The following is a 25,640-nucleotide window of genomic DNA, read 5'->3' as shown; positions in this document are numbered from 1 at the left end:
CCCTTTCTTACCTGAGGGTTGGCAGCCATAATTGTAAAATTCCCATCATCATCTAAGGTGGAGGCTGAGGTGTGAAGAGAGCAGGTCCCATCAAGATCTCTTTGAATGGTGTAGTGATCACTCTTTGGAGAGATCTGTTTCCCATCTTTAAACCAATAGATCTGTACAAGGAAATGAAGACTGAGAATGTACTCTTACTCTATGTAGAGGACTGATAGATAACAACAGTGTGGTCTGAAGGACTGAGCTGATTTTTCATTAAAATGTTAAACCGAACTTCTGAATAGGAAAAAAAGCAGGTAGCAAACATGTTCAGCTCTATTTTGGTTTTAAAAAATTATATGTCCTTCTTTTCCCTCTTGGTACTGGGAATTGAACTCAGAGCTTCATGCATGCTAGACAAGCACTCTACTACTGAGTTATACTCCCAGCTCTAGCCTCACCCCCTTTTAAACATATACCTGTTTTTTGTTTTAAAAAATATGACATTTACATTAATATATTTGCACAAAGGGATATATATATAGAATTTTGGTACTGATTATTTCAATAAAGAGACATTGTAGGCATTTTTCTTTTTGTTTCTTTTTTCAATTGTATTGATAAGTAGAATGTATTACTTGCAAGTCCAAAGTTAGAAAGGTTGTTCTGAAGGACAAACACAGACCCCACATGCTAATCATGCCACTGAGTTGTGCAGAATGAGTGAGAGAGTGACAGGAAGGCAGATTAGAGGAAAGGGAGGGGGAGGGGAGGGCAAGGGGAAGGCCTGGGGACTGAATTAGAGCAAATTGTATTCTAAGCTTTTATAATTATGTCAAAATGAGTCCTAATGTCATGTGTAACTAATATGAGCCCAGAAAAATGGGGGAAAAGAAAAGAGCAGCAGGGAGGGAGGCAGCAGTCCAGGGTTGGAGATGGTTGGAACTCTTATGCTTTCATTCTGGACGGAGAAGAATATGATCAAAGGTTGAGAGCTAGTCAACTCTCCAGATGACATTAAAGAGACACAGGATTATTGAAAAGTACAATCATTTTCAGTTATATATCTTGGGTTGATAGAAAATTAAGTGTGAAAAAATTGAAGATTTTTCAAGTAGCTCAATTGCCTCTATAGCCCCCTAAACCCCACCCTGCTTCTCTCACCTTTGAATAAAACTGGTCCACGGTTGTCAGATGATCTGTTATTTTTAATTTAGGTTATGAACTACACACTTGCAAGATCATAATGAACGACAGTATGGCAGCCCTAACATGACTGAGATGCTGAACTGAGTCTGTGCCAATCCACCCCAGACTTCATGTTATAATAATATTATCATATCATGATACATTGTTATAATAATCTAATAAAATAGATTCTTTAAACCACAGTAAATCCTTTTTGTTCTTTATAACCAAAAGCATTCCTAATTGATTCTTGACAGAGAAGCCTACTTTATTTAGACTCTTCAGTTTTTAAAATAAACATCTTCCTTACTGCAAATCAAACACAAACTGAGAAAATAAACTGGCATTCAAAGTCAACTCTCTGTATTTGAATCTGAAAAAATCTTTTTGAAATTTCTATTTATAACAGAGGAGAAGGCTAGAAAGATACAGTACTAAATAAATGCTTGAATTATCAGGATTTGTCACAGGTTTTCTAACCCCTATTTTTTAGTTAGTTCCAAATTTACAGAAATTATCTTACTTATTGATCTCCAGAACTAAGACTTGACTAATAACTTTCAACTCTGAAAATTAAATTATATAAAGTATCATCTTTTCTAATTATCATACAGTTTTAGTGGTTTGATTATTTTTTGTGAAATACAGAAGTGTAATGCATTCCTTTTACATTCTTGCCATGAGGCCAGTTCTTCAGAGTTCTTTAATCATTTTCACCTTCGTTATGCTTGTATTACAGCTTTCAAATAAAATTAATAAATGGTTCCCAACTTTTGCCAAGATTACTAATGAAGAGAGAGGAGAAGATAAGGGAGGGACACTTCTTTTGTAAAACTATAAGCCAAATCAAAGGATGCATTCTTTAAACACTACATATATTAAAAGTAAATTTGCAGCTTTTGAATGAAATCCATTAAGACATTATACATGAGCCTCCAAAGTATTTGCAAAAAAGATCCCACATTATTTTTAAACCTTACCCAAGTTAAGGTCATTTATCAAGTTCTAAAATGTTCTTTAAACTATAGTCCATTTGTTAATAGTCCTAATATAATTTATGGCAGAGATAGTTCTTTAATAATCCAGGGAGGAAAAGAAGAGGAATGAGAAGGAGGGAGAAAGGGGAAGGGTAACAGGGGAAGAAGGAAGCATAAAAGAAGAAAATCTGACAATAAAAAGCTCGAAACAAGTCTTTTTAAAGGTGTGAAACATTTAAGTTTGCACTGGTATAAAAACTGTTAATGTAAAAAACAAAGTTCACTGTTTCAAGTTAGCAAAATGTTCCATAAGAATGGGAATCAATGATTTTAGAACTTGATAAATGACCTTAACTTGGGTAAGGTTTAAAAATAATGTGGGATCTTTTTTGCAAATACTTTGGAGGCTCATGTATAATGTCTTAATGGATTTCATTCAAAAGCTGCAAATTTACTTTTAATATATGCATTGGATATCATGTTGTGAATACACAGCTATTACCCTAATGATGCCAAGAATGTGGCAAAGAAGTTTCCTGTGACAATAGAGTTTATTTTAAAAATTCCATTTTATGAGAGAGTAGATATGGGTTTGAAAATTTAAGGTCATTTTCTTTTATCTATTTTTCTTGGCTTTGTGGTTGGAATTCAGTTTTAGGGAAAGATTATGATGGTAAAATTAACCTGAATGTGAGAACAAAATATGCACAAAGCTGCAGAGAATTAACACCTACAAGTGTCACTTTCTCTTCTTCCATTTTACTAATTCTCATTTCAGCTCTTGTACTCCACTCTTAACGTTTTCGTATCAGTGAGTGTTTTTCTTATTTCTAGATACTTAATAAATGTGCATTTTTGGTACTGTCCTGTTATCTCATTGGAGTTTCTATTCCTTTTAAAATTATTTTAGTCATTTTAAATACAGTTTGTTTAGCCTCCTTAATATGGTTCAGTATGTACAATACTGAGGCTTCTAGTTTCATTTCTTGTGTTGTTGACTCTCACGGTTATTGATTTCCTCATATGGCTCATAAGTCTTTACTGTGAACCTATGTTTAGTAGCACTTCCTGCCTTCTATCCTGCAGAAGTCTGATGGCTTAGGCTGTGAAAGTGTCCTGTGGGGAAACAGTTTGCATGCTTCTGAAAGAAAATGAACAATTTTAATCATCCAGAACTAACTTTCATATCCATATTCTGCCTTTGATAGGGTTTCAATTTCTCATCTTTTCTCTTCTTTTTACTAAAGTTAGCAAAAAGTATAATCCTGTTTATTGCTCTGCCGGGCTAGTGAACAATTATTCTAGACCTTTCATTGGTAGAACAGCTCCTTAATCAGCATTTCCATGTGCTGTAGGGAGAGGCTTCCCATCCAGGTCAGCCTAATCCTGCATTATCAGAAGTTTTGATTATCCCTTCTAAACAGTACTCCTCACCCCACCTCCATTTGTAAACATAGGAGGCCTTGGTTTTGTAGATAAGAGATTTGAAGTTTCTTTTTTTTTTTTTTTAATTTATTTTTATTGTAAACAAATGGGATACATGTTGTTTCTCTGTTTGTACATTTTGGAGTAAAGGCATACCATTTGTGTAATCATCCATTTACATAGGGTAATGTTGTTTGATTCATTCTGTCATTTTCTCCCTTTCCCCCACCCCTCCCACCCCTCCCACCCCTCTTTTCCCTCTGTACGGTCCCTCCTTCCTCCATTTGAAGTTTCTATCACACTACTTCTCTGTACAGTGCACATCCCTGGGTTCATGTCTAAGTCTGGCTACTTACCAGCTCTGACCTTGGGAAAGTCAATCTCACAGAGCCCTCTTTAGTCATTTGCAATTTGAGAGTAATAATGAGGAGTAAATGATGTAGGTGTATTGAAAGCTCCTTGTTAATTATTCAGTCGTTCTCATTACCGGCCACTCCTATCCTACTCTGTCCTGTTTGGTCCTGTTCCAGTTTTTTTCTTCAATCCTCCAACTCCATTCCCTCTATCTGCCACTCTTTGGTTTCTAATGCTTCCTGAAGATGCTTCTCAGTTCTCAATTCAGAGTACTGAGAACATCTCATATTCTGAGTACCGAGAAAGCTAGTCTCTATCTCTTCTTCCTATCATGTCTGCTATATTTTGGAAACCACACTCTTCCTCAGATAATAGGGCTCTTGTAGTTTGGTTATGTACCTGGAATTCATTATTGGAAACTTGGTCCCCAGTGCAGTGAAGTTGAGAGGTGAGACCTTTGGCAGGGGTGACTGGATTGTGAAGACACTGTCCTCATTAATGGATGAATTTGTTCATGGATTTTAGAGGTTAATGGGTCATTTTAGGAGTATTTTTGTTATAAAAGCAATCTCTCTAGTACACTAACTCTATCTTGTCAGGAGATGCCCTTTTGCTTTCTGCAATGGGTTGAAAAAGCCTGAAGCCATCTTCTTAGACTTCCTAGTGTCCAGAACCATGAGCCAAAATGGTAAACTCTGTGGTAAAATTAGACTAGGTTTTACTAGGTTTTGACTAACTTGAGTAGATTCTTTCTTTTTTATGCATGACTCAGTATTTAGGCATTTTGTTATAGCAACAGGAACTAAGACAACTCTTAAGAAGTCATCTCTTTAGCTTACCTTAGGCTTTGGATTCCCAGCCACCCTGCAGGTGAAAGTTACAGGCATTCCCTCAAAGATCTTATAATGTTTCAGCTTCATCTCAAAGAACGGTGCCATGCCATTTTCCACAGGCACATCCCCGTACTGAACGTCGTCACCTGTCTCGTCCACGGGAGATCTCTCTAGCCTGTACTCTATTTCACTTATGAGTCTCTGTTCACAGCTGGAGACTTTGTATTCCTATGTCAAACAAAGAAAGTTCAAGTTAGCAACCCGAAGCCCTCACAGAACAACGTGTTCTTGAGTCTTACCCCCCCTCTCCACTAAGGCACTAAAACAACAGCTTAAAAACATAGACTGAACCCAATTCAGTTCCATAGAAAACCATACCCATCTGGAAGTGAATATTTGTGATATTTCAAATTGTGTTCAAGTCCTATCATTAAAAAAACAAATCAAAACAAATCTCCCCAAAACAAAAAAACCATAGAAACAACAAAAAGTAGAAAGGTGGGTTTGTTTTATTATATTTTTTCTCTTTTCTCTCTCAGAACAGGGGTAAAGAGGAGAAGGAAAGAAAAAAACTAAAGGCTGTGTATTCCTAATCTGTTCATAAAAATAACACACAAAGGAACTGTGATTTCCTTCTTAGGGTAAATGCTGCTGCAGGGAGCTGCACCTCTCCAGAAGGCTAGGAGTACATGTGGCAAGCAGCTGCAGTGTGACACGGAATTTTAGTACATGAATAATGGAAGAAATAGCACCATGATTTTTTTTTTTTTTTTTTTTTTTTAACCCATAACAACCCGATCTCCTAGGGGCCCCTCCTTAGCTCTGCAGCTATTAGGAACCCATCTCTTTAACAGAAAAACAGTCAAAATTTTGGTTAAAAATATAAAGCAAAACCAAGAACGCATCAATATCCTGTGATGTTTAAGGTGGATCCTATGGTTCTTGTAAAGTGAAATGAAGACAAGGCATTATTCCTTATTTCATATTAAATAGGGGATGCTTTTAACTAGGTTTTCTCTTAAAGAAGTTACACAATCTTTAGAAAATAGTTTGTTGGTTTGAGGGAAGAAATATGGTGTTGTGAATAAAACTGAGCAACACATCCCAAGCTGTTTTTTTAATTACTATGGGATTAATCAATTTAAGAATGAGTACCCCCCCCCCATTGTGTCCCCCGCCAAAAGGTGTATAATAAATGAAAACCTTTCCATGATTTAAAGTTTGGAGCTTCCACTGATATCAGAATTAAATTTGTTGGTAAATAAGTGACAAGAGAGGTCATGTTGTAGTTATTAAGTTATTCTGTTCATCCAATGTTAAAAGGAAATTGATTTGAATCACAGCACTTAAAATTAATATATGGGTAATGATAGACACACAGGTTAAAAATGAAGAAAAGAGGAAAACAGTCACAGTGAAAGATTGCAAAGAGAAGAAAGGTGAAAAGTTTAACCTTTTGACCATCCAGAGCACTCCCTACAGAAGCATGAGGAGACCCAACATCCTGTAATGGTAGAAAAAAAAAGTGAACGCTAATGATAGAGATAATAAGATGTAGCAAGATTTCTAGTTTTCTTTAAGTGAAACTTTCATGGTGGCAATATTTAACGTAAACTAATGACATTTCTCAATAGATAGGAGAATGAGTTTACTTGATGCTTTAAATTTGTTTTAAAAGCTTTTTCTGCCTTTAACTTGAAACTACATCTGGAAACTCTGTGTAGAGGCAATAGAGATTATAAAGCTGCTTACATCAGCTTCATGAATTTTCTTTCTTTCTTTCTTTCTTTTTTTTTTTTTTTTGAGATAGTAGGGGAATAAAACTGGCATTTTAGGTCTTTTTGGTTAATGCTTTAAATGTAAATGAAGATAAAGGCAGTCTTTTCTGTACCTTGGTACTTGGCTAGATGTTAAGAATATAATGGGAAATACTAGCTTATTTCAAACAATGTCAGTGAAAAGGTGTTTATCCACACCAAACTGTTTTACATTAAAGTACAAGACAGAAAAAGCGAGATACTCAAAAGGAAAATAAACAGATAAATAAGAAGATAAAAAGAACAAGAATTACTAATGGAAGCAGTTCTGATCACTTAACGCAGTGTCTGGCACACACCATTTGTTCAATACATACGCTGTGAGGTTGCTTGAAGACATTAATATCGCTCGCCTATGACTCGTCCTCTACTTTTGACAAAATGGATCCCAAGAACAGTGTCCATAAACAACATGGGGAGAAGGGACAAAATAATTGTCATCTATCCAAGAGGTCCAGAACAATACGGTACCTGATTAGCTGTCTCTTCTTCTGGCTCCTGAATATTAAAGACAGTTGCACTGTCGGCACCTAATAGTCGACGGGCCATTCTTTCCTCATAAGTTAATCTCTAAATAAAGCAAGTCACAAAAAAAATTCATGATTAGATAAAACCCCCCACAATTATACACTGACTTATGAAAGAGAGTAAAAAAGTAAACTGAGTTTTGACATTTTCTGAAGCTATTCTCTTCCCCCCTCCAGACAGCTGTATGTCAAAGGAGTCTGTTTCTTTCTTTTGCTTCAGTTCTGTCTTTCACCTGCCCTATAGTCCTCCTGGCCTAATCCACTGTTGGGAGATAAGACAACTAATGTTGGAAGCTACAAAGTGATACAGCATAGATTTAAAGAGAATGGTAAGCAGCAAAGCAGAGACCAAAGAAAAGATGTGTTATTCTCTGTGAAGAGAGAGCCTACAGAATGGGAAAAAATCTACACATGCACCTCAGATAGAGCACTAATCTCCAGGATATATAAAGAACTCAAAAAACTTAACACCAAAAAACCAAATAACCCAATCAATACATGGGCTAAGGAACTGAACAGACACTTCACAGAAGAAATACAATCAATCAACAAACATGAAAAAATGTTCATCATCTCTTGCAATTAGAGAAATGCAAATCAAAACTACTCTAAGATTTCATCTCACTCCAGTCAAAGTGGCAATTATCAAGAATACAAGCAATAATAAATGTCGGCTAGGATGTGGGGAAAGAGGTACACACATACATTGCTGGTGGGACTGCAGATTGGTGCAACCACTATGGAAAGCAGTATGCAGATTCCTTAGAAAGTTTGGAATGGAACCACCATTTGACCCAGTTATTCACTCCTTGGTTTATACCCAAAGGACTTAAAATCAGCATACTACAGTGACGCAGACATATCAATGTTTATAGCAACTCAATTCACAATAATTAAACTATGGAACCAAACTAGATGCCCTTCAATAGATGAATGGATAAAGAAAATGTGGTACATATACACAATGGAATATTACTCATCTTAAAAAAGAATGAAATTATGGCATTTGCAGATAAATGGATGGAACAAGAGAATATCATGCTAAGTGAAATAAGCCCATCCCCCAAAAATCAAAGGCTAAATGTCTTCTCTGATAAGCAGATGCTGATCCTTAGTTGGTGGTGGGTAGGGAAGAATGAAGGAAATTTGGTTTATGCAGAGGGGAGTGAGGGGAGGGTTGGGGCAGTAGGGACGGGAAGGACAGTAAAATGAGATAGACATTATTACCCTATATACATGTATAAAAAAATGGAAATTAAAAAAGATGTTTTATTCTTATCCTTCCTGAAAAACATAGAGAAAAGAAGATATTCAAACAGCAAAATATGATTTCAAGGTAATGCTATTTTCAGAGTCATTCACAGACTCTAGGACAGCCAAGTAAGCTCTAAGGTCATCTGACACAAAGAATAGAAAACCACTCAAAAGAACAAACCAAACAGTAAGAATATAGAACAGGTATCACTGACAGAAGTAATTCTGCACATGGTATATACTTAGTAAATATTAGCAAATGGAAGTTTCAACCAGCGGACAGTGATAGTCCTTCTGCTTTGGTGGGGAGCGAAGTCTCCCTGCTAAGAGCACTTTCTAGGCTGCTATGTAGTGTATGTGACTAGAGGCTAATACGATAATCCACAAAGAATGACTACATGTGGCTAAATTAGCATCAGGACTATTAAAGATATTTGCCAAAACTAACATGCATAATTCAGGACTACTCAGAAGCAAAGTGCTTGCCCATCAGGAAGAAAATGGTAGTGTTTTTGCACCTAGCAATCAGTACTTTGGAGCCTGCCAAAACCATTTGCTAGGCCATTTTTTATAAGAAATGCCAACATTTCTGTTCTGTCAGCAGGGTGATTCATTCTTTCTTTTTCTCTTTTCTTTCATGCTGGGAATGGAGTCCAGGGCTGCAGATGTACTAGGCAAGCACTGTACCCCTAAGCTACTTCCTCAGCCCTGGTTGGGGTGATTCTTGCACTTCAGTTGGTTCTGAAATGCCTGAGAATGATGGATGTGAGAGGAACTTTCAGAGCTTACCTGCCCCATCAGGGGCATTCCGCAAATAGGGGGTTTTATTACAAATAGGGAATAAGGCAGAATCTTAAAAAAAAAAAAAAAAAAAAAAAAAAAAAGCTATTTCAGATAAACTTATGCATGGAGATGCAAATTCTGTTGACAATTCTCTAATCGGGAAATTATGTTGGGAAAGTTTACAATTCCAGTAATTGCTGGTTCTAGTCCCAGCTGAAACTGGGAAGTGAAAGAAATCAAGTGCCAAACAGCCCTGAAGTTCAGAGTATTTCATTTAGTAAAGAAAGGGCAGGGAACAAGAAGAGGTAGAGGTACATGTCTGAGTGGTACAAGGAGTGATTCAGTCCAGTACACTATTATGTCAATTAATTCTGATTTTAAAAAAAATCAGTGAATTCAGTTTTCGAACAGTTTTAAGTACTTGGTCTCTTAAAGCCTTCCTGTGTTCTCATGGAGAACTGAATCAACATAGTTGGGGGCCTGGAGTGATCTCCACCCTGTTCCTCATAGGCAGAAGTATTAATTTGATACCTGTTCCATTACTAGAATGCACCTGCTACCATTAGAAGCCAAATTTACTTCCAAGTTTTGTTTCTAAATCACTATGCCATGTGGAAATACAAGCCCCTGTTTACGAAAGCCAAAAAAAAAAAAAAAAAATAAAAAAAATAAAAAAAATAAAAAAGTAACAGAATATGTATCATTAGGAAAAAGTTGTTTAGGAATCCCATTTTCTTAAAAGGGAAACCTTAATTTTCTTGTCCTTTTAGGCTCTGAAATGTGAATGTCTATGAAACTCATCATAAATGCCATGCACTGCTAAACAGGTAAATATCAATAATAATGCTTTTATATATAAGATATATATATATAAAATATGTGACAGGCAAATAAAAATATGAATGTGCATAATACGATTGAATAGGAGCTTACAGAAGTCTTACTTTGAACCAAGAAATCTAAGTCCATAAAGAATATTTAAATAATCAAAAAGAAGAAATGGGGGGCGGCACGCTGGAGAGATGCCTTTACCTGGCTTGAAAAAGTTCCCATGTGTATTTTAAAAATATCTTTCGAAGACTACTTGACAGAGCCAGGGAACATTTCCAGAGCATGTGCTTTACATACGCAATCACTTATTTCAGGGAGAAAATATTTTCTTTTTGTGAAGATCTTCTATACCCAGTGAAATGAATAACTAACAAAAAACTCACTAGAATTTTAATCTTCCTTAATCAGATTAAGATGCCCTGATTATTAAAGTCAGCATTCAACACAGTGCCTCTATTGGCTACCTCTCCCATGGACTGTTTTCACATTTTTATCTATCAATGCTTGATAATTAAAATTCTCAGAAAACACAATTCAGAGGACTTTTCACTCTGAAAAAGGTGTCCGGGAGGGAGATTTTACATAAAGAAGTCCTTTTCCTCTACCTAAGAGCCACACAAATTTTCTGGTAATATTCCATAATAAAGTAACAAGACTCTTCTGCTCTTCCTGGGGAATCTTAGTTGCTGGATTTGCTTTACCCATCCCCTTAAGATACCTTGATGTGATAATGCAAAAACCAAACAAACCAAACCTAATGAAGAAAGATTCAAGTCCAGTGGAGGAAAGATAACATGTTTTTCACCAGATGTATATATGCACTCTACAATTCTATAGCTTTAAAACACAACATTTCCCCTGAAGTTTAGCTGTCTTGCTCTGAAAAGTTAGAATGAAACTGTGGAATATGCATTCTCCATTCAGATTTCTGAGTCCATCAATACCCATCCAGTCATCATCTAATAGTATAGGACTGAACTTCACCAATGATTTCTCTAGTTAAGGTATTTTTTGGGTAGAAGCAATACATTCTACAGAACCAACTTCTCCTTTTGGTACTTTTATTCCAGTCCACTGCTTCTGGGTACAAACTGTTCCAAGGGCACATCTTCTCCCTCCCACCCCAGCACCTACCCAGCCAGGACAGAATCCCCATGTTTATTGTCATTACTCATTTGTTGTATTCCCAACACTAACATCTGCCCTTCCTTCTTCCTTCCTCTCTAACTCATTAAGAATGTTGAGATTCAGGGTTAATGAAATAATTCTGCAGAAAAATCTTAAGAAACTAAGCCTCAGGGAAGAGATATTTGATGTGGGTAGCTAATATTCCAAGTCTAGCCTAATCAGTCACAGTACCGGCTGGCCATTGTTCAGGATGTCTTCCTTGAAGCGAAGTTTTCGTTCCAGATCTTGAATGACAGCATCCTTTGTGCCTTGAATCTCCTCATCAGAGGCTATTCTAGCTGTTCTACTGGCCTTCTTGGGAAACCCCCTGCAGAACAAAAGCACAAGGTCATATTGTCAGTTGTCAGGCATCTAAATCGAAGTTAGAATTCAAGTTCAACAAAGATATAGAACAATGTATCAACAAGTCATTCCCACTTTTTTTTTTTTTTTTTTTTTTTTTTAATGCTGCATCTATTTCACTAATGTGGAAAGAACCTCGAATGTGAAAGTTGGCTTCAGCTGTTTGGGAAACACTAGTTGGAACCAGTTTTCAGAGAAGGTTCAAATACTTTGGGGAAGTGTGAGTGTGTCTTGGTGGTTAGGTCAATGCTGAGCATAGGGAAGGCCTGGATTTTAGTCCCAGGGAAGCAGCAATGTAAAGTGCAATATTGATGTGATTTATAATAAGACTTAGGTTTAAAATCTCACTCTATCTTGTTTATTTTAGGTTTGTGATCTTGGGCAAGTTTCTTAAAACCTCTTATAAAACATAAAACTATACACCACATGTGAATTTTGAGAAGATTTGAAAGAGGACCTTTTTCTTTCATACTGTGATTCAATTTTCTTGTCCTTTCATAATTAATTTGCCTAGCCCATTCTAAGCAAATACAGGTTGAGTATCCCTTATCCAAAATGCTTGGGGCCAAAGTGTTTTGGATTTTGGAATATTTGCATGTACATAATGAGTCATCTTGGGGATGGAATCCATGCCTAAGCCTGGAACTCATTTGTTTTTTTTCTATATACCTTATACACATACTGAAGGTAATTTTATATAATATTTTTACCATGCTTGATTTTTGACTGTGACCCATCACATGAAGTCAGGAGTGGAATTTTCCACTTCTGGTATGATGTTGATGCTCACAATACTTGGGATTTGGGAGCATTTCAGATGTTTGATTTTTAAATTAGGGATGTTCAACCTGTACTAAGTTTGTTACCTTCCTTTCTGTCTCCTTATATGTAGGAAACATCCTAACTAATAAAAACCTGCTTTTCTAGGTCCATCCTTCTCAGTAATTTGCCCTTAAAGTTCAAATGAGAGCACAACAAAGTTAGACATTAAAGAAACACATTAAAAATATACGATATTGTGTCATCTTGTGTTTGTAATGCCAAAGAAATGGTTAGTTCAACTTTCAATTGTATCCTTCTCATCGGAGATTGATCTTGCTATTTCTGGGGCAGGGCAAGGAACCTGAGTCATGTTAGTAAGAGCCATAGGAATACGATTTATAATCTCGATTTTTACAATCTTGCAGCCCTTTAACAAAACTATGCAGAGGTAGCTAGCTTTCCTGTACCTGGAGTCTCTCTCCCTTCCATCAGCCTTCAGTTTAGTGTCTTGGAAAGTCTCCCTAGGTCTCTCCAATTAGTCATGCAGGTACCATGTTTGTTTTCCTTATGGTGTCTCTCAACTACTATTATTATTGTTCTTAAATGTTCTCTCTCACCATGGCTTTTTTGTTTATCACAGTACTTGTTAACAGACATGCAGATGTTTCTGCATCTGCATGAGTGAACGGGAGTCCTGTCTATCTTCACTTCTGACCTCTCTTTCCCTCTCCAGTCAAGGAAGCTTGTGCCAGAACCATGTGAAATCAAATCTCACATAAAAAGTCAGACTTGGACAAGTAAAGACTACAAAATTGGAAGTAAAGTTCTGCACTGCTTTTGACTACAGACTTACATCTGAGACATAGAAGAGCTAGGTTTTGAAGTCACCCGAAAGATAAAATTGAAGACAGCTTGTTCTGTGTTCCATCAGGTATTACTGGGCTCACACAGCTTTCCATTATTACTCTAAGCCTGAACAACATAACTCAGTTGCACAACTATGTGATGATGAGCAGCCTTTGATGACAGACAGCATCACTGTTTCTGCAGGCGGCTACACTGGGTGCTGTGTTCTCAACCTTGCAGCCCTTTAACAGGCTCAGCACTGATGAGAATGGAAGGGGTAGGGAGGTGAATGTCAAGGGGAGAACAAGTCATCTAAACAGGAAAAGCCAAGAACTGATATTTTTAAAAGAGCCACTTGTCATGGACAAGTAAAAAGACAACTACGATTGTCCTGTTGCTTAGAAGACAACAGTATACTTGACTCCTCTAGGCGGACTTAGAATAACTGCTCTGGAGCATTTCATAGAGAAGCCAGCTTGGGCTGGGAGCCTGCCACCCAAGAATCTTATCATTTCAGAGATACAATTTAGATTACTCTTTGACCCAAATAAAAACCCTAACCATTCTATATTTCTTTTAACAAGTCTATTTCTTAAATAAACTGAGATTGCCAACAGTAGAAGGACATTTAACTTAATTCTTCTTTTCCCTTTATTTTAAAGACATTTTCCTTTTCTGACAGAATTTTAGGTACTAATTTTTCTTTGGTTCTGCAGTATTAACACTGAAATAAGAATCAAAAGATTTTTTTTAAGAGTCCAATAGTCATTCTACAAATATGTATTGAGTATCTAGCAAGGTGCAATGCTAGGCTAATACATCAACCCAAATCTTGTTAATTCTAGACAAAAATAGTTGGTTTGTACAGTGAGTTTATTGCCTGATGACATCAAAGAAGTCTACTACGAATGAGAAATGTTATGCATAAAAGTGGAAAAAAAAAGCTTTATCACTGTAGTCTCAGCATTATCTTATGTGAGACTGCAAAGACAACCAAATTCCAAAGGACAGGCCTTCATCACAAGAGGTTAGTTAATAATAGTTGGGAATGAGAAACATACCATGTGGTGCTCATTCTAGGTGCAGTGGAGTAAAAACTGCTGGCTAGAATGAGTGCTGAGGACTTTAGGAAGGAGATGAGTATCCAAGACCCCCCTTGAAAGGTGATGGCAGGAAGCAAGGGGGAGAGGATGGAATTCAGAGGTGGCATGAACAAAGACACAGAAGTGAGAATCTTTCTTTCTTTCTTTTTTAAATCTAATCACTTAGGACTCCAAGGTTTGGGCTAGTTACCTAATGACTGTGTGCCTCAGTTTCCTCTTCCATAAAATGTGGAGGTACGTGTGCCTCAGAGGCCCACCACATGAGACAATGTATGTTAAGTACTTAGAACAGTGTCTGGCATAGGAAGAGTCGATCTGGAGAGGCCGACATGTAATGTCCAGCATGGAAATGAATCACAGAGACAAGACTTGCCAAGGGAAACAGAATGAATGAGGGGAAGGAGTTTAAAAAGATGCCAAGAGTTTCCAAGAATGCACAAAGAACACTTACTGACTGCCTTTTCAATGCCCAACTCTGCTGTTCTAGGTGCTTGGGATACAATGTAGAACAAAACTAAGTCGCAACACTTAGAAAAATTATGTTGTATGGTGGAGGTGACAGAGAGAGTAAAAAAAAAAAAAAAAAAAAAAAGAAGAAGAAGAAGAAAAAGAATGGAAGGAAGGCCATGTCAGAAGGTAGTGAGTGCCACAAAGTGACAGGTGTAAGACAGATGGCTGTATTAGAAAGTACAGTCCATCAGCTGTCTAAGAAGGTGATGCTAGAGCTGAGGCTATGGGTGACAGGACATTGTTGGCTGGATGAAGACCTACAGAGACTGCCAGGCAGAGCTAAGTCTTCAGGGCCAGCCAGAATGAGCCTGGCAGTGTCAACAGATGGTATTATAAACCTTGGGAAAGAGGTCTAGAGTACAGTATTTCTCATACTTATTCTAATATGGAAACACTTCTTTTTTTTTTAGAGCATTTCATTAGGAACTGTTAAAAACAAGATAAGGTTTAGGGTTAGCATGTAAGTTTAGTGTTAGAAATAAAAAAGGAGTCTTTGGGAAGGGGAGATACCAGGAAAGAAAAGCAATTATATGTTTTTGAGGCGATGCTTTGGCAACTGAGTTTGTTTTCCTATGAATCTATTTCTGTGCTGGAGTTTAGTGTAAAATGGTTGTGGGTTTGTGCCCCAAATGGCACCTACTTTTGATAGATGAGGAGCAGCAACTCATTAGGGAAAAGAGAGAGAGAGAGAGAGAGAGAGAGAGAGAGAGAGAGAGAGAGAATGAATCTGGTGACAAAGGGATGCTTTCTGTTCATGATGGTTTGTACAATTTAAAAAGAAAAATGCTTATTCAAAGTAAATTGTTACCAAAACCAGAACTCTTCATAAAAATCCATAATCAGAGGCAAACCTTAATCAGTAAACAATTCCTAACAGGCGCCCACATTTATACTTCATGTATACACACTCAGTCCAACTGTGCAAGAGACATTTCTGATCTGTTTACTCTGGCTTTAACAGTAAGCCATTTGCCATTTTAAAATAATATTCATGTGGTTGGGGTAGAACATTTAAGATATATACACAAGCATCTGGAAGGTCAAATCTTCCAGATTCGACCACTACCAAACCTAGGAGGTTTCCCTTTTTTTTTTTCTTTTGGCTACTGAATAATCTTGAATTGTTCTAGGTCAGTTCTGTCAGAATATTTCAGAAACTTAAATCTCCAGAACATAACATCAATTTAAGAGATCAAGTGCCTGTCTAGTAACCAGAGAATATGTTTAAACTGGTTCAAGTTTTCTTATTCTCCTCTTTGCAAATTCAGTGAAATCTGAGGGTAACTAAATTCCACAAACATTACAGAGCGAACAAACTCATTAATATGTTGACAAACATTTAAGTCTCCCTTATATTCATGAAAGTAATATATTCATGAACATATAAAATAATCCAAGATACACAAACTAAATTTTCCTATACCAATTCTACTTTCAACTGAATTTTACTGTAATGCCAATATGGTTAAAGTATAAAAAAAAAAAATGGGTAACATGAGCTCTTATTTAAATATTCTAATATTAAATTCCCTTCACATTATCTTTTGCGAAGAATGAAATGACAAAGGTGTATCAGCTACACCTACCTGTTTGCTCTGTGAGACTCAAGGTCGAGCCATCCACTGCTTGACAAGTCTAACTCAGAGCTGCCCCTGGTGCAGAGATATTTCCACAGAATCATCAACTAGTCACCTCAGATGTGGCCTTGCCTGCTAATCTGTTGGGCAATACGTGCCCAGAAGGATGGATTTTTTTATGAAATCCTCTGATACTGGACCCTAACAAGTCCAATAGCAAGATCCTGGGCATGGCCCCAGCCCCTACGGGTCTCTGCTCTCTTATGGAGGATGGCAAGGTTCCTACCTAACTGTCTTCCTACAAGATGAGAAAAACAAGAAATTCTGAGATGTCTGCAAAGCCCAGTGCCCCTTGGTCTGTTTGGTTCATTTTTATTGGTTACTATTTAACCAATGTCTTGACTTGAAAACTATCTAGAATGCTCTGCATATCTAAAATGTAAAAGTATAGCTAAATATGGCACAAAATTTTCCTTAAGACTCAGAGGACTTTGTTTTGTTGCCACTGCAACAGTTTTCCATAATTAAGAAATGTTAGACAACAGATTTATTAGCAATAAACAGAGGCAAGGTCAAGTCATGCTATACCCTCTCTGCTCAGGCTTGTTCCAAAACCCTAGGAGATCCCTTCACCTTTTGAGCATAGAATGATAACAGTGTTCCCCACCTACCTATTTCCTATAAGTCAGGAAAGAAGGATACTGAAATATGTTTGTAAAGAGCTAAGTGGCTACAAAATATAAACTCTGAATAGTACATCTGTAAATAAGTTCTTTTTTTTTTTGTACCAGGATTGAACTCAGGGCACTCAACCACTGAGCCACATCCCCAGCCCTATTATGTATTTTATTTAGACTCAGGGTCTCACTGAGTTGCTTAGTGCCTTGCTTTGACTGAGGCTGGCTTTGAACTCCTGATCCTCCTGCCTCAGCCTCCTGAGCCTCTGGGATTACAGGCGTGTGCACCACCCTGCCCAGCTGTCAATAGGTTCTTACTGACACATGTTCTTAGTGACAATCATTTAAAGACAAAGCCCTCCTTACATGGAAGAGGCAATTAAGAGACACAATAGCACTGTGGCATTGTGGCACTCTCATGAGAACAGATTCCAATGCTGTCAAAGCGGGCAAAAGATTGTGCTATCTGATTCTCTGAGATGGCTCTGGTCTGATTCATGCTTCAGCCTTAGCACTACTGCTCAGAGACCATCAGAGACAGAAATGCTACACTATGCCCATACAGCACTGCCAAACCTGGATTCCCACCCCCTCTTAGGGCCCATTTACTGTGTGGAGAAACAGGATTATGGGAATGCAAGGTGTCACACTGACCTCAGCAATGCATCGATTTTATAAAAGTACCAACAGATTTCTTTCCCAGGCATATTCTCCTCATAGCCTCCATCAAAAGATTCAGTCAACATTTGTGTCTGTCAGCATCTCTGAGCAGGGTGACATTTCTCTGCCAGTAACCCCAGTCACCTTGGGGAAGAATGTAGCTGCCAGAAGAAAGAAGATACTCGAGGAACTGGATGTGCTGAAGTTCCCCAAACCGCAGTCAAACAACAACACGCTGTTGCTGTAAGCCTGAGGGAGGCCCAGTCTTTTGCCTTCTTGACTTTGTGGTTTATCACTGGTGTCCATGGCCTTTGTTCCCTGTCTTGACCTTTGCTACCCAGACACAAGAGAAACAGAACCTTCTCTCCACATTCTACTTAAAAATCTAGTGGGTACCAATCTTCTCCTGTCCAGATCGAAATAAGAACAATGCTAAGCACACACAGAATAAAACAGAAGGTATACAGTTGATAATAAAGAAAATTGAGATATCTGAAAATGATATTTAAGATTTCGGTTAAAGGCAGGCATAAAAAAAGAGCTAATGAATTTGTTTCATTGACTCTTTCATCAATTCATTTGCTAGCCCTTGACATATTTGACAATAGTTTGGCAGCTCCTACAAGTTCAAGGATGCCAGTTAGTCATAGAAACCCTAAAAGGGACACTGGATCTTTGGCAGATCATTTGAATTATTATGAAGGATAAATAGCAAAATTTTTGCTTTTAATTCAGAATGCAAATGATGGATCGCAGAGTATGCCAGAAAAATTTCAAAAGACACATGTATCAAACCAAAAGAATGAATTCTTCAAGATTGTGATTTAGCAACAGGAAAATTCCTTCAAGACAAGAGGGTAACCACATAATAATGGCTTATTGAGCTGGCACAGAGCTGAAGATCTGCAATCTGGTATTGCCACTTCTCTTTGGAGTCACGGTGCTTTATCTTCTCTTTCTTTTTTTTTTCCTTTGTTTTTTCTCCCACAGCCACAAATCAGTATGACTTCTCCATTAATTTTTAAGAAACTACAGGACTGTTTTGTGGTAACAATTATAAATATTTGGCTTCATAAAACCAGTAACTATGATAGATGGTGATAAGAGGCAAGTTCTCCTGTGACTTGAGGTAAGCCCTTAAAACTGGTATCTTCTTAAGAGGATCTCAAAGCAAAGATCAGAATAAACCACTGTTGCCTCTTAAGATGATTAAAAGTGTGACCACCTTTCCAGAATATATAAAGAACTCAAAAAACTCTACACCAAGAATACAAATAACCCAATCAACAAATGGGCTAAGGAAATGAACAGACACTTCACAGAAGAAGATGTACAAGCAATCAACAGATATATGAAAAAATGTTCAACATCTCTAGTAATAAGAGAAATGCAAATCAAAACTACTCTAAGATTCCATCTCACCCCAATTAGAATGGTGATTATCAAGAATACAAGCAACAATAGGTGTTGGTGAGGATGTGGGGAAAAAGGTACACTCATACATTGCTGGTGGGAATGCAAATTAGTGCAGCCACTCTGGAAAGCAGTGTGGAGATTCCTTAGAAAACTTGGAAAGGGACCACCATTTGACCCAGCTATCCCACTCCTCGGCCTATACCCAAAGGACTTAAAATCAGCATACTACAGAGATACAGCCACATCAATGTTCATAGCTGCTCAATTCACAATAGCCAGATTGTGGAACCAACCTAGACGTCCTTCAATTGATGAATAGATAAAGAAACTGTGGTATATATATATAATGGAATATTACTCAGCTATAAAGAATAATAAAATTATGGCATTTGCAGGTAAATGGATGAAAATGGAGAACATCATGCTAAGTGAGATAAGCCAATCTCAAAAATCCAAAGGATGAATGATCTCACTGATAAGTGGATGATGACACATAATGGGGGGTGAGAGGGGTGCAAGAATGGAGGAAGGAGGGACTGTATAGTGGGAAAAGAGGGGTGGGAGGGGTGGGGGGAAGGAAAACATAACAGAATGAATCAAACATCATTACCCTATGTAAATTTATGAATATGCAAATGGTATGCTGTTACTCCATGTACAAACAGAGAAACAACATGTATCCCATTTGTTTACAATAAAAAATAAATTTAAAAAAAAGTGTGACCACCAGATGCCTTTGAAAGACTGATCTTTGATCAAATTCTTTATGAGAAATTTTAGAACAGATTATATGGTACTTATCTTCCCAGGAAGCAAGATTTGGTACCATTTTAGTGAGAGAACTGTCAGGCATCAAGCTTCCACTCTGAATCTCTCTGGTAAGTTAGCTTCTTTGGAGCAAGATAATGTTTCATTTTCTAGCTGCCAAATGCAAGTTCAAACAGAAAAGTTGGGGAGAAAGTCAAAACTTTTCCTTAGGCAAATTCCCTGACTTGACTTTCACTAGAAGTCTGTCGTATTATTACTGTACAGATTCTGTTCCTTTATTTATTTATATATTCATTTGTGCTTTTTCCAATAAGAATGTGAGAAGTCAGATTTCCAACCGAGAATTCATGTAACCAACATTTAGAAAGTGCCCAAGAAAACAAGGCTGTGACGCTCCCTGACACACCTAGTCAAGGCCAGAGACAGCAATGCTTGTCTTTAATGTGGCATTAGTACATTCCAGCAATGGAAAACTTTACATATAAACGAAAATAGCATATGTTCTAAGGTCTACTCAATTTTATTCGATAGTAGGGCTTCTTTCATTTCTCTTTCAACAATATTGGGCTTCTGGCAGGCTCTGAGGTAGGAATTCAGCAGGTAGAGTTGAGATAGGGGATTGGCTTGACTGTTCCCAGCACCTACTCAGTTTTGAAATCTTTGGTAAAGTGAGTAACTGCTAGCTTTTAAAACTCATTTTACTCTTTTACAAAACACAAACACCTGTATGATATGCTACTTCTGAAGGCTTTACTACACTTCTGTAGATGTCCTCTTATTTAGCTTCAACTATTTTCCATTTTAAAGAGTTCAGAGCTGGAAGTGATGTCCAGACCTGTAAGTCCCAGCTACTCAGAAAGCTGAGGTAGGAGGATCACAAGAGCCTAGGAGTTTGGGGTCAGCCTGGGTGACACAGTGAGACCCGCCCCCCATCTCAAAAAACACACAAAAAGAGGTCATAGGGTTGCCATTGCGAGGCAAGGGAAAACAGATATTAGATACTTTGCAAAGAGAAGTACTGAGAGGACTCATGTAATTCACTTATAGATCACTGTTTTCAGGGTCAGAATTGGTACTATCATTTTTCACTAGACTGCATACACTTTCACTTATTTTCATTAAAATATAAACACATTCATACACACCCCAGTATATGAAAACTTATTTCTTAATTCTGCTGAGGGTTTTCCAAAACACTGAAGTGTATGCTTGGTAACCAAACCCCTTCACATCTATTGGAATACTGAGCTGGAATGCTTAGTTTGGTGGCCAGAGTATGAATTTTTGGAGTCAGACAGACATGGATTCAAATCTCAGTTTAGTGAATGACAATGTGACCCCAAGAAAATTATTTTAAGTACTGGAACCCTCAATTGTTTAAGTGGGACAACTGATGATTCTTAGGAATCATGAAATAGTATGTATGTGAGTTGCTTATCACTAAGGTCGACAAGTGGTTGCTAAGGGCACCGTGGTCATTATTAAGAGCACCGCAGCTGCTGATGGCAACCTAATTTGGAAGGAAAAGTGTCCATCTAGGTAATGGAAAGACAGCTGTGCAATAATAGCTTGGGAAAGCTGCCGTGATCATTTAAAAATCGGACGGCGGGAAACAGAGAATGCTACCAGGGGACTCCCGGGTCGTGGGGAGTGTGGGGGCTGAGGCGCAGCCTTGGGTAGGCAGGGAGGTGGAGGTCTGCGGCTGTCACTCACGCGGGGGTGACGCCCTTGGGCAGCCCCAGGGCGTTGACGGCCACCGGCGGTGGCTGCGAGGGCAGCAGGGCGCTGAGGAACGCGGCCGGCGTCTGGCTGTGTGCGAAGCGGGCCGCGGGCGAGGCGCAGTGGGAGGCCGGGGCCGAGCTCGGGAGCGGCGGCGGCGGCGGCGGCAGCGGGAACACGTCGGGCACCGGGAAGGCGGTGGTGGGGCTGAAGACCGGGGGCGGCGGCGGCGGCGGCGACGGGGAGGACGGGCCCCACGGGGCCTCGGCCTCGGCGCCGAAGGGCTGCGCGAAGGGCGGCACGGGCGCGCGGCCGAACTGCTTCAGCGTGGGGGACAGCGGCGACGGCAGGCTGGACGAGCTGGGGCTGGAGGCCGGCGTGCCGTGGCCCGACGCGGGCCCCAGGTTCTGCGCGGCGATGAACTGCTTGGGGCGCGCGTAGTTGAAGGAGCCGGAGGACTGCATGGTGGCGGCGGAGCGGGAGGTCAGCGCGCTCATGGGCTCCGGGGAGGCGGGCGGCGCGCAGGCCGCCAGCTCGGGGAAGGCGGGCGGCGGCGGGAAGGGCGGCGAGGGGGGCGCGCTGCGCAGGGCGCCCGCCTCCTGCTCCAGGCGAATTTGGTTCTGGAGTTGCTGGATTTTCAGAGGGTCCCTGGGGAGAAAGAGAGCGACAGCGTGAGAGAGGGGACTGCACAGAATACCCCTCCGAAGTAGGGGGATGACTCCTGGGCACCCCTGCTAGCTCCCGCCAGCTCCCGAGTACCCGTTGGATCAGGCGCAGGTTATTATCCCGAAGGGCGTCGCCCAAGCGCCCTCTGGACCACGTGCTAAGTCAGTCGTGGGGAATCGCGGTGTCCGATTGAAGTTTTATAGAAGATGATCTAAACCAGGGTACCCTGACTCTGATGAAACCTGCCGGGTTTCCAAGAGCTCTCGTTTAACAGCGCCAGGAATAGCAAGGGAAAGACTTTGATATGAGTTCTCAGTCCTCTCATATATAGCCAATATTTTTTAAAAGAATAATTCTACCAGAATCAGGGGAAAAACAAACACAACACTTGGTTGAAGTTATTTTTGTAGATTTGTAGATTAGTCATTTGTTTACTTCAGTGCTGTCAACTCTGCATGCAGTAAACACCACAATTCTGTGCTGTGGTTCCCTACAGAAGTTTTTACTATATGCAAAGTTTTAGTATACTCCGATCTGCTAATTACTTACACACACCTTAACACACACAGTATGTGACATAGCTCCAACACGTACAAATGGTGACATCTGTGTCTAACAGTAGGTGTACAATAAGCAACAGCAAGTTATTAAATTTTATAATAATATTGTAGATTGAATTTTTAAAACATTTTCCATTGAGAGTTCAAATTTCAATTTTTTGCAATGAAAGCAAACACCTAGCATATGGCCAAAATCTCACTTATGCAAAAGCTCTCCTGTTTACCTCAATTGTACATCTAAGATGCTTTCCTTTATTCATGTTAGGTAGACATAAGGACCAATGGCTGTCAAAAGGAACTTCAACAGAAGGTGGCACTCTAACAAACAGATAAAACAGCAACAATTTAAGAAAAGGCACCTAACTTTAAAACTTAACAACAAACACCCAGATTTCTTATCCTAGGCATTTTATTTTAAAAAATAACGCTTTCAGAAATCTGAAGCAATTCAAGGAATTGAAGCTGCTAATAAAAAGTCAAAAAAGATTTAGGTCTGTTATCAAGTATCATTAGATGTAGGAACATGGGGAAGTTCTAAACTCCTTCCTGTGTCTTTTATTCCCTTCTGTAATTAACCAGTAAAATGATCGCACTTAAATCCATGAAAAGAAGAAAAGAAATACTTTCTTGAGAACTGAAAGGAATAAAGAGAAAATGGTTCTGTATTCTTAATCTGTGCAGAGCATCAAAGATTCTTAACAACAAAGGATTTTGTGGGGTCCTAGTGAACATAATTGAGCATTTTAAAAGCAGCCATGCCATTGCTGGGATTTGCCACTACCCTGAAGTTCCAGATGTCTGTGTGGTTTTGGGTCGACTGTCCAGCACATGTGCTCCAGCTTCATGGGTTTAGAAATGACTTGGGAATAGAACTCATAAAAATCACCCCCCAGCCCTAAAATCCATTATCCAGCACTCTCATTCTGAATCCCCAAATGCTCCTTCCCCATCTTCCTACCTTTATTCTCTTTTTCATATTTCATATTTCCTAGCTATGGCAAAATGCATTCTATTCCTGGAATCCCCTCCCATACTCTTCATCTGATTGCTGCACCAGGATCAAAAGCCATCTGAGTGGCTTTCCACTAAGTCTCTGCTCCCCTACTCTCTGATAGCCTGGGTTCACAATGGCCAGAGCCAAGCTGGATCTTAAGGTATTTTAAGCTTGTCCTACTGTCAGCAAATAGCCATGTGGTGCGGCTCTGCTGAGGCAGCTGCAAATACCACATCAGGCTCTGTATCTGGCATGACGATCCCTCTGCCCCAGTATTAGGGAGTAACTCCTGAGATGCTCATCTTCAAAGAAGCCAGGGCAAGAGAGCCAAGACCTTCATTCATTCTATTGGTTCTGACTTTTTCCATGGGGGTCAGTCTACTCATTCAAGCAATAAAAAGAACGACCAAATTTGCTAACCCAAGTGGGCTTAGAGCTGCTACTTTTAGTAAAGTGATAGTTCAAGAAATTATTAATGCAGCATTTCAGGAGAAATGAATAAGCATTCTAAAGATTTGACTGCTGGTACACTTTGCAATGAAGAACTTTGCTAGGCCTTCTCTCCTGTTTTCCAGTGGTTCAGCACCTGGTGAAGAATATAAAATGCACAGACTTGGAAGTGGTAGGAAAAGGAGGAGCAAAAACCATTTGAATCTTCAGTGTCTGACTTGAGTTTTGTGCAAATGACAATTTAAAACATTTAAGATAAATGAGTTTGACACTTGAATTCTGAGACTTTGAGATGTATAATTTTAAATCATTTTCTCAGTCCTCATTAAGTAATTTTTATAAATGTTCATTTTTAAAGAGATAAAAAGGCAAAGAGAATAAAAGATACAAGAAAGTCAAGACTTACATATAACTTTTGGAAATTACTTAAAAGGAATTTGAAAAAAACAACAAAAAAAAGCAATTTGACATAAAATAAAATTCACCATTTTTCTAGTTTCCCCATTTTTTTCTGCTGCCCTTTCCCTGAAATTTGAAGCAGGGAAATGAAACTTAATTGAACTTTTTGGAAATGCTGTGTAAATGGTGAAAAGTTGCGCCAGAGTTCTGACTAGCCCTAGTGACAAGTACACTTTTGGTGTCATATCGTTCAAATCTGCAGTTTTGAACAACTAATCCACCGAGATCCTCCTAGTTTCTTTTATCCCCCTCTCCTCACCACATCCCCATTTCAAAGAGTCTTAAGAAACCTTCCACTCTTACCCATCCTTCAATTCTGAAAGTCTCACTGTGTAGGGAACTAAAACCATCCAGACTTTGTGTTGTACATGACACAGGCCATTTTACAAACAGGAAAGAGGTTTTAAGTAACTTGCCCAGGGTCACAAAGCAAGTTACCTGCAGAGCCAGGTTAGAACCTGTGTCTGTCTCCAGCTCCTTTCACTAGTTAGGCATGCCAACATAAAGAACCTTGAGCTTCAATGTGATTTTAAAAAATCTGAGGTCATATTTTCCCTCCTTAAGGACTTTATTTACTTTTATGCTTCCTGGTAGCTATAGCACCTAGGACCATCAGGATTTAAATATTTACATATTTAAGAATATCTAACTTCAAACTTTATTCTTTTTAGGGGGACATGGTAGAGATTGGAAGGTCTTGGCATCTCATAAAAGATGTAAATACTGACTCAATGGATTCCCCTTCTGCATTATAGAAAATCAAGAATCCTCATCCACCCCAATAGTTTGTATAAACCTTTTTAACAAGAATAGTTTTGCAGGTAGTTTGATGGGGCAAAGAAGATAAGGATAAAGACAGGTATACAGCCCAAATTATTTTCCAGTTCAGTCATCTTTCCTGCTGTTAGATTAAAGCAAGTGGGCAAAAGTAACCAGACTAAAAATATAAACCCAAGTGACAGTGACATAGGA

At 38.8% G+C, this 25,640-nt stretch overlaps 1 protein-coding gene across 6 annotated transcripts in view; it reads right to left on the bottom strand.

Annotated features, from left to right (window-relative positions):
• Positions 1-25,640, bottom strand: part of PALLD (palladin, cytoskeletal associated protein) — a 433,486-nt gene that overhangs the window by 20,335 nt on the left and 387,511 nt on the right. For 3 of the 6 annotated variants that reach the window (XM_079142944.1, XM_079142942.1, XM_079142947.1), the window contains 6 exons: positions 21,534-22,187; positions 11,331-11,466; positions 7,048-7,146; positions 6,213-6,263; positions 4,766-4,987; positions 12-161 (listed from right to left, as the gene is read on the bottom strand). In XM_079142944.1, coding sequence (XP_078999070.1) covers positions 12-161; positions 4,766-4,987; positions 6,213-6,263; positions 7,048-7,146; positions 11,331-11,466; positions 21,534-22,187 — 1,312 coding nt within the window. The remainder of the gene's footprint in view (positions 1-11; positions 162-4,765; positions 4,988-6,212; positions 6,264-7,047; positions 7,147-11,330; positions 11,467-21,533; positions 22,188-25,640) is intronic. The other 3 variants (XM_079142943.1, XM_079142945.1, XM_079142946.1) reach the window with 3 other exon arrangements.

Source organism: Sciurus vulgaris (genome assembly GCF_902686455.1).
Source record: "Sciurus vulgaris genome assembly, chromosome: 5".
NCBI classification, from domain to species: domain Eukaryota; kingdom Metazoa; phylum Chordata; class Mammalia; order Rodentia; family Sciuridae; genus Sciurus; species Sciurus vulgaris.
This window is presented reverse-complemented; position numbering and strand designations above follow the sequence as displayed.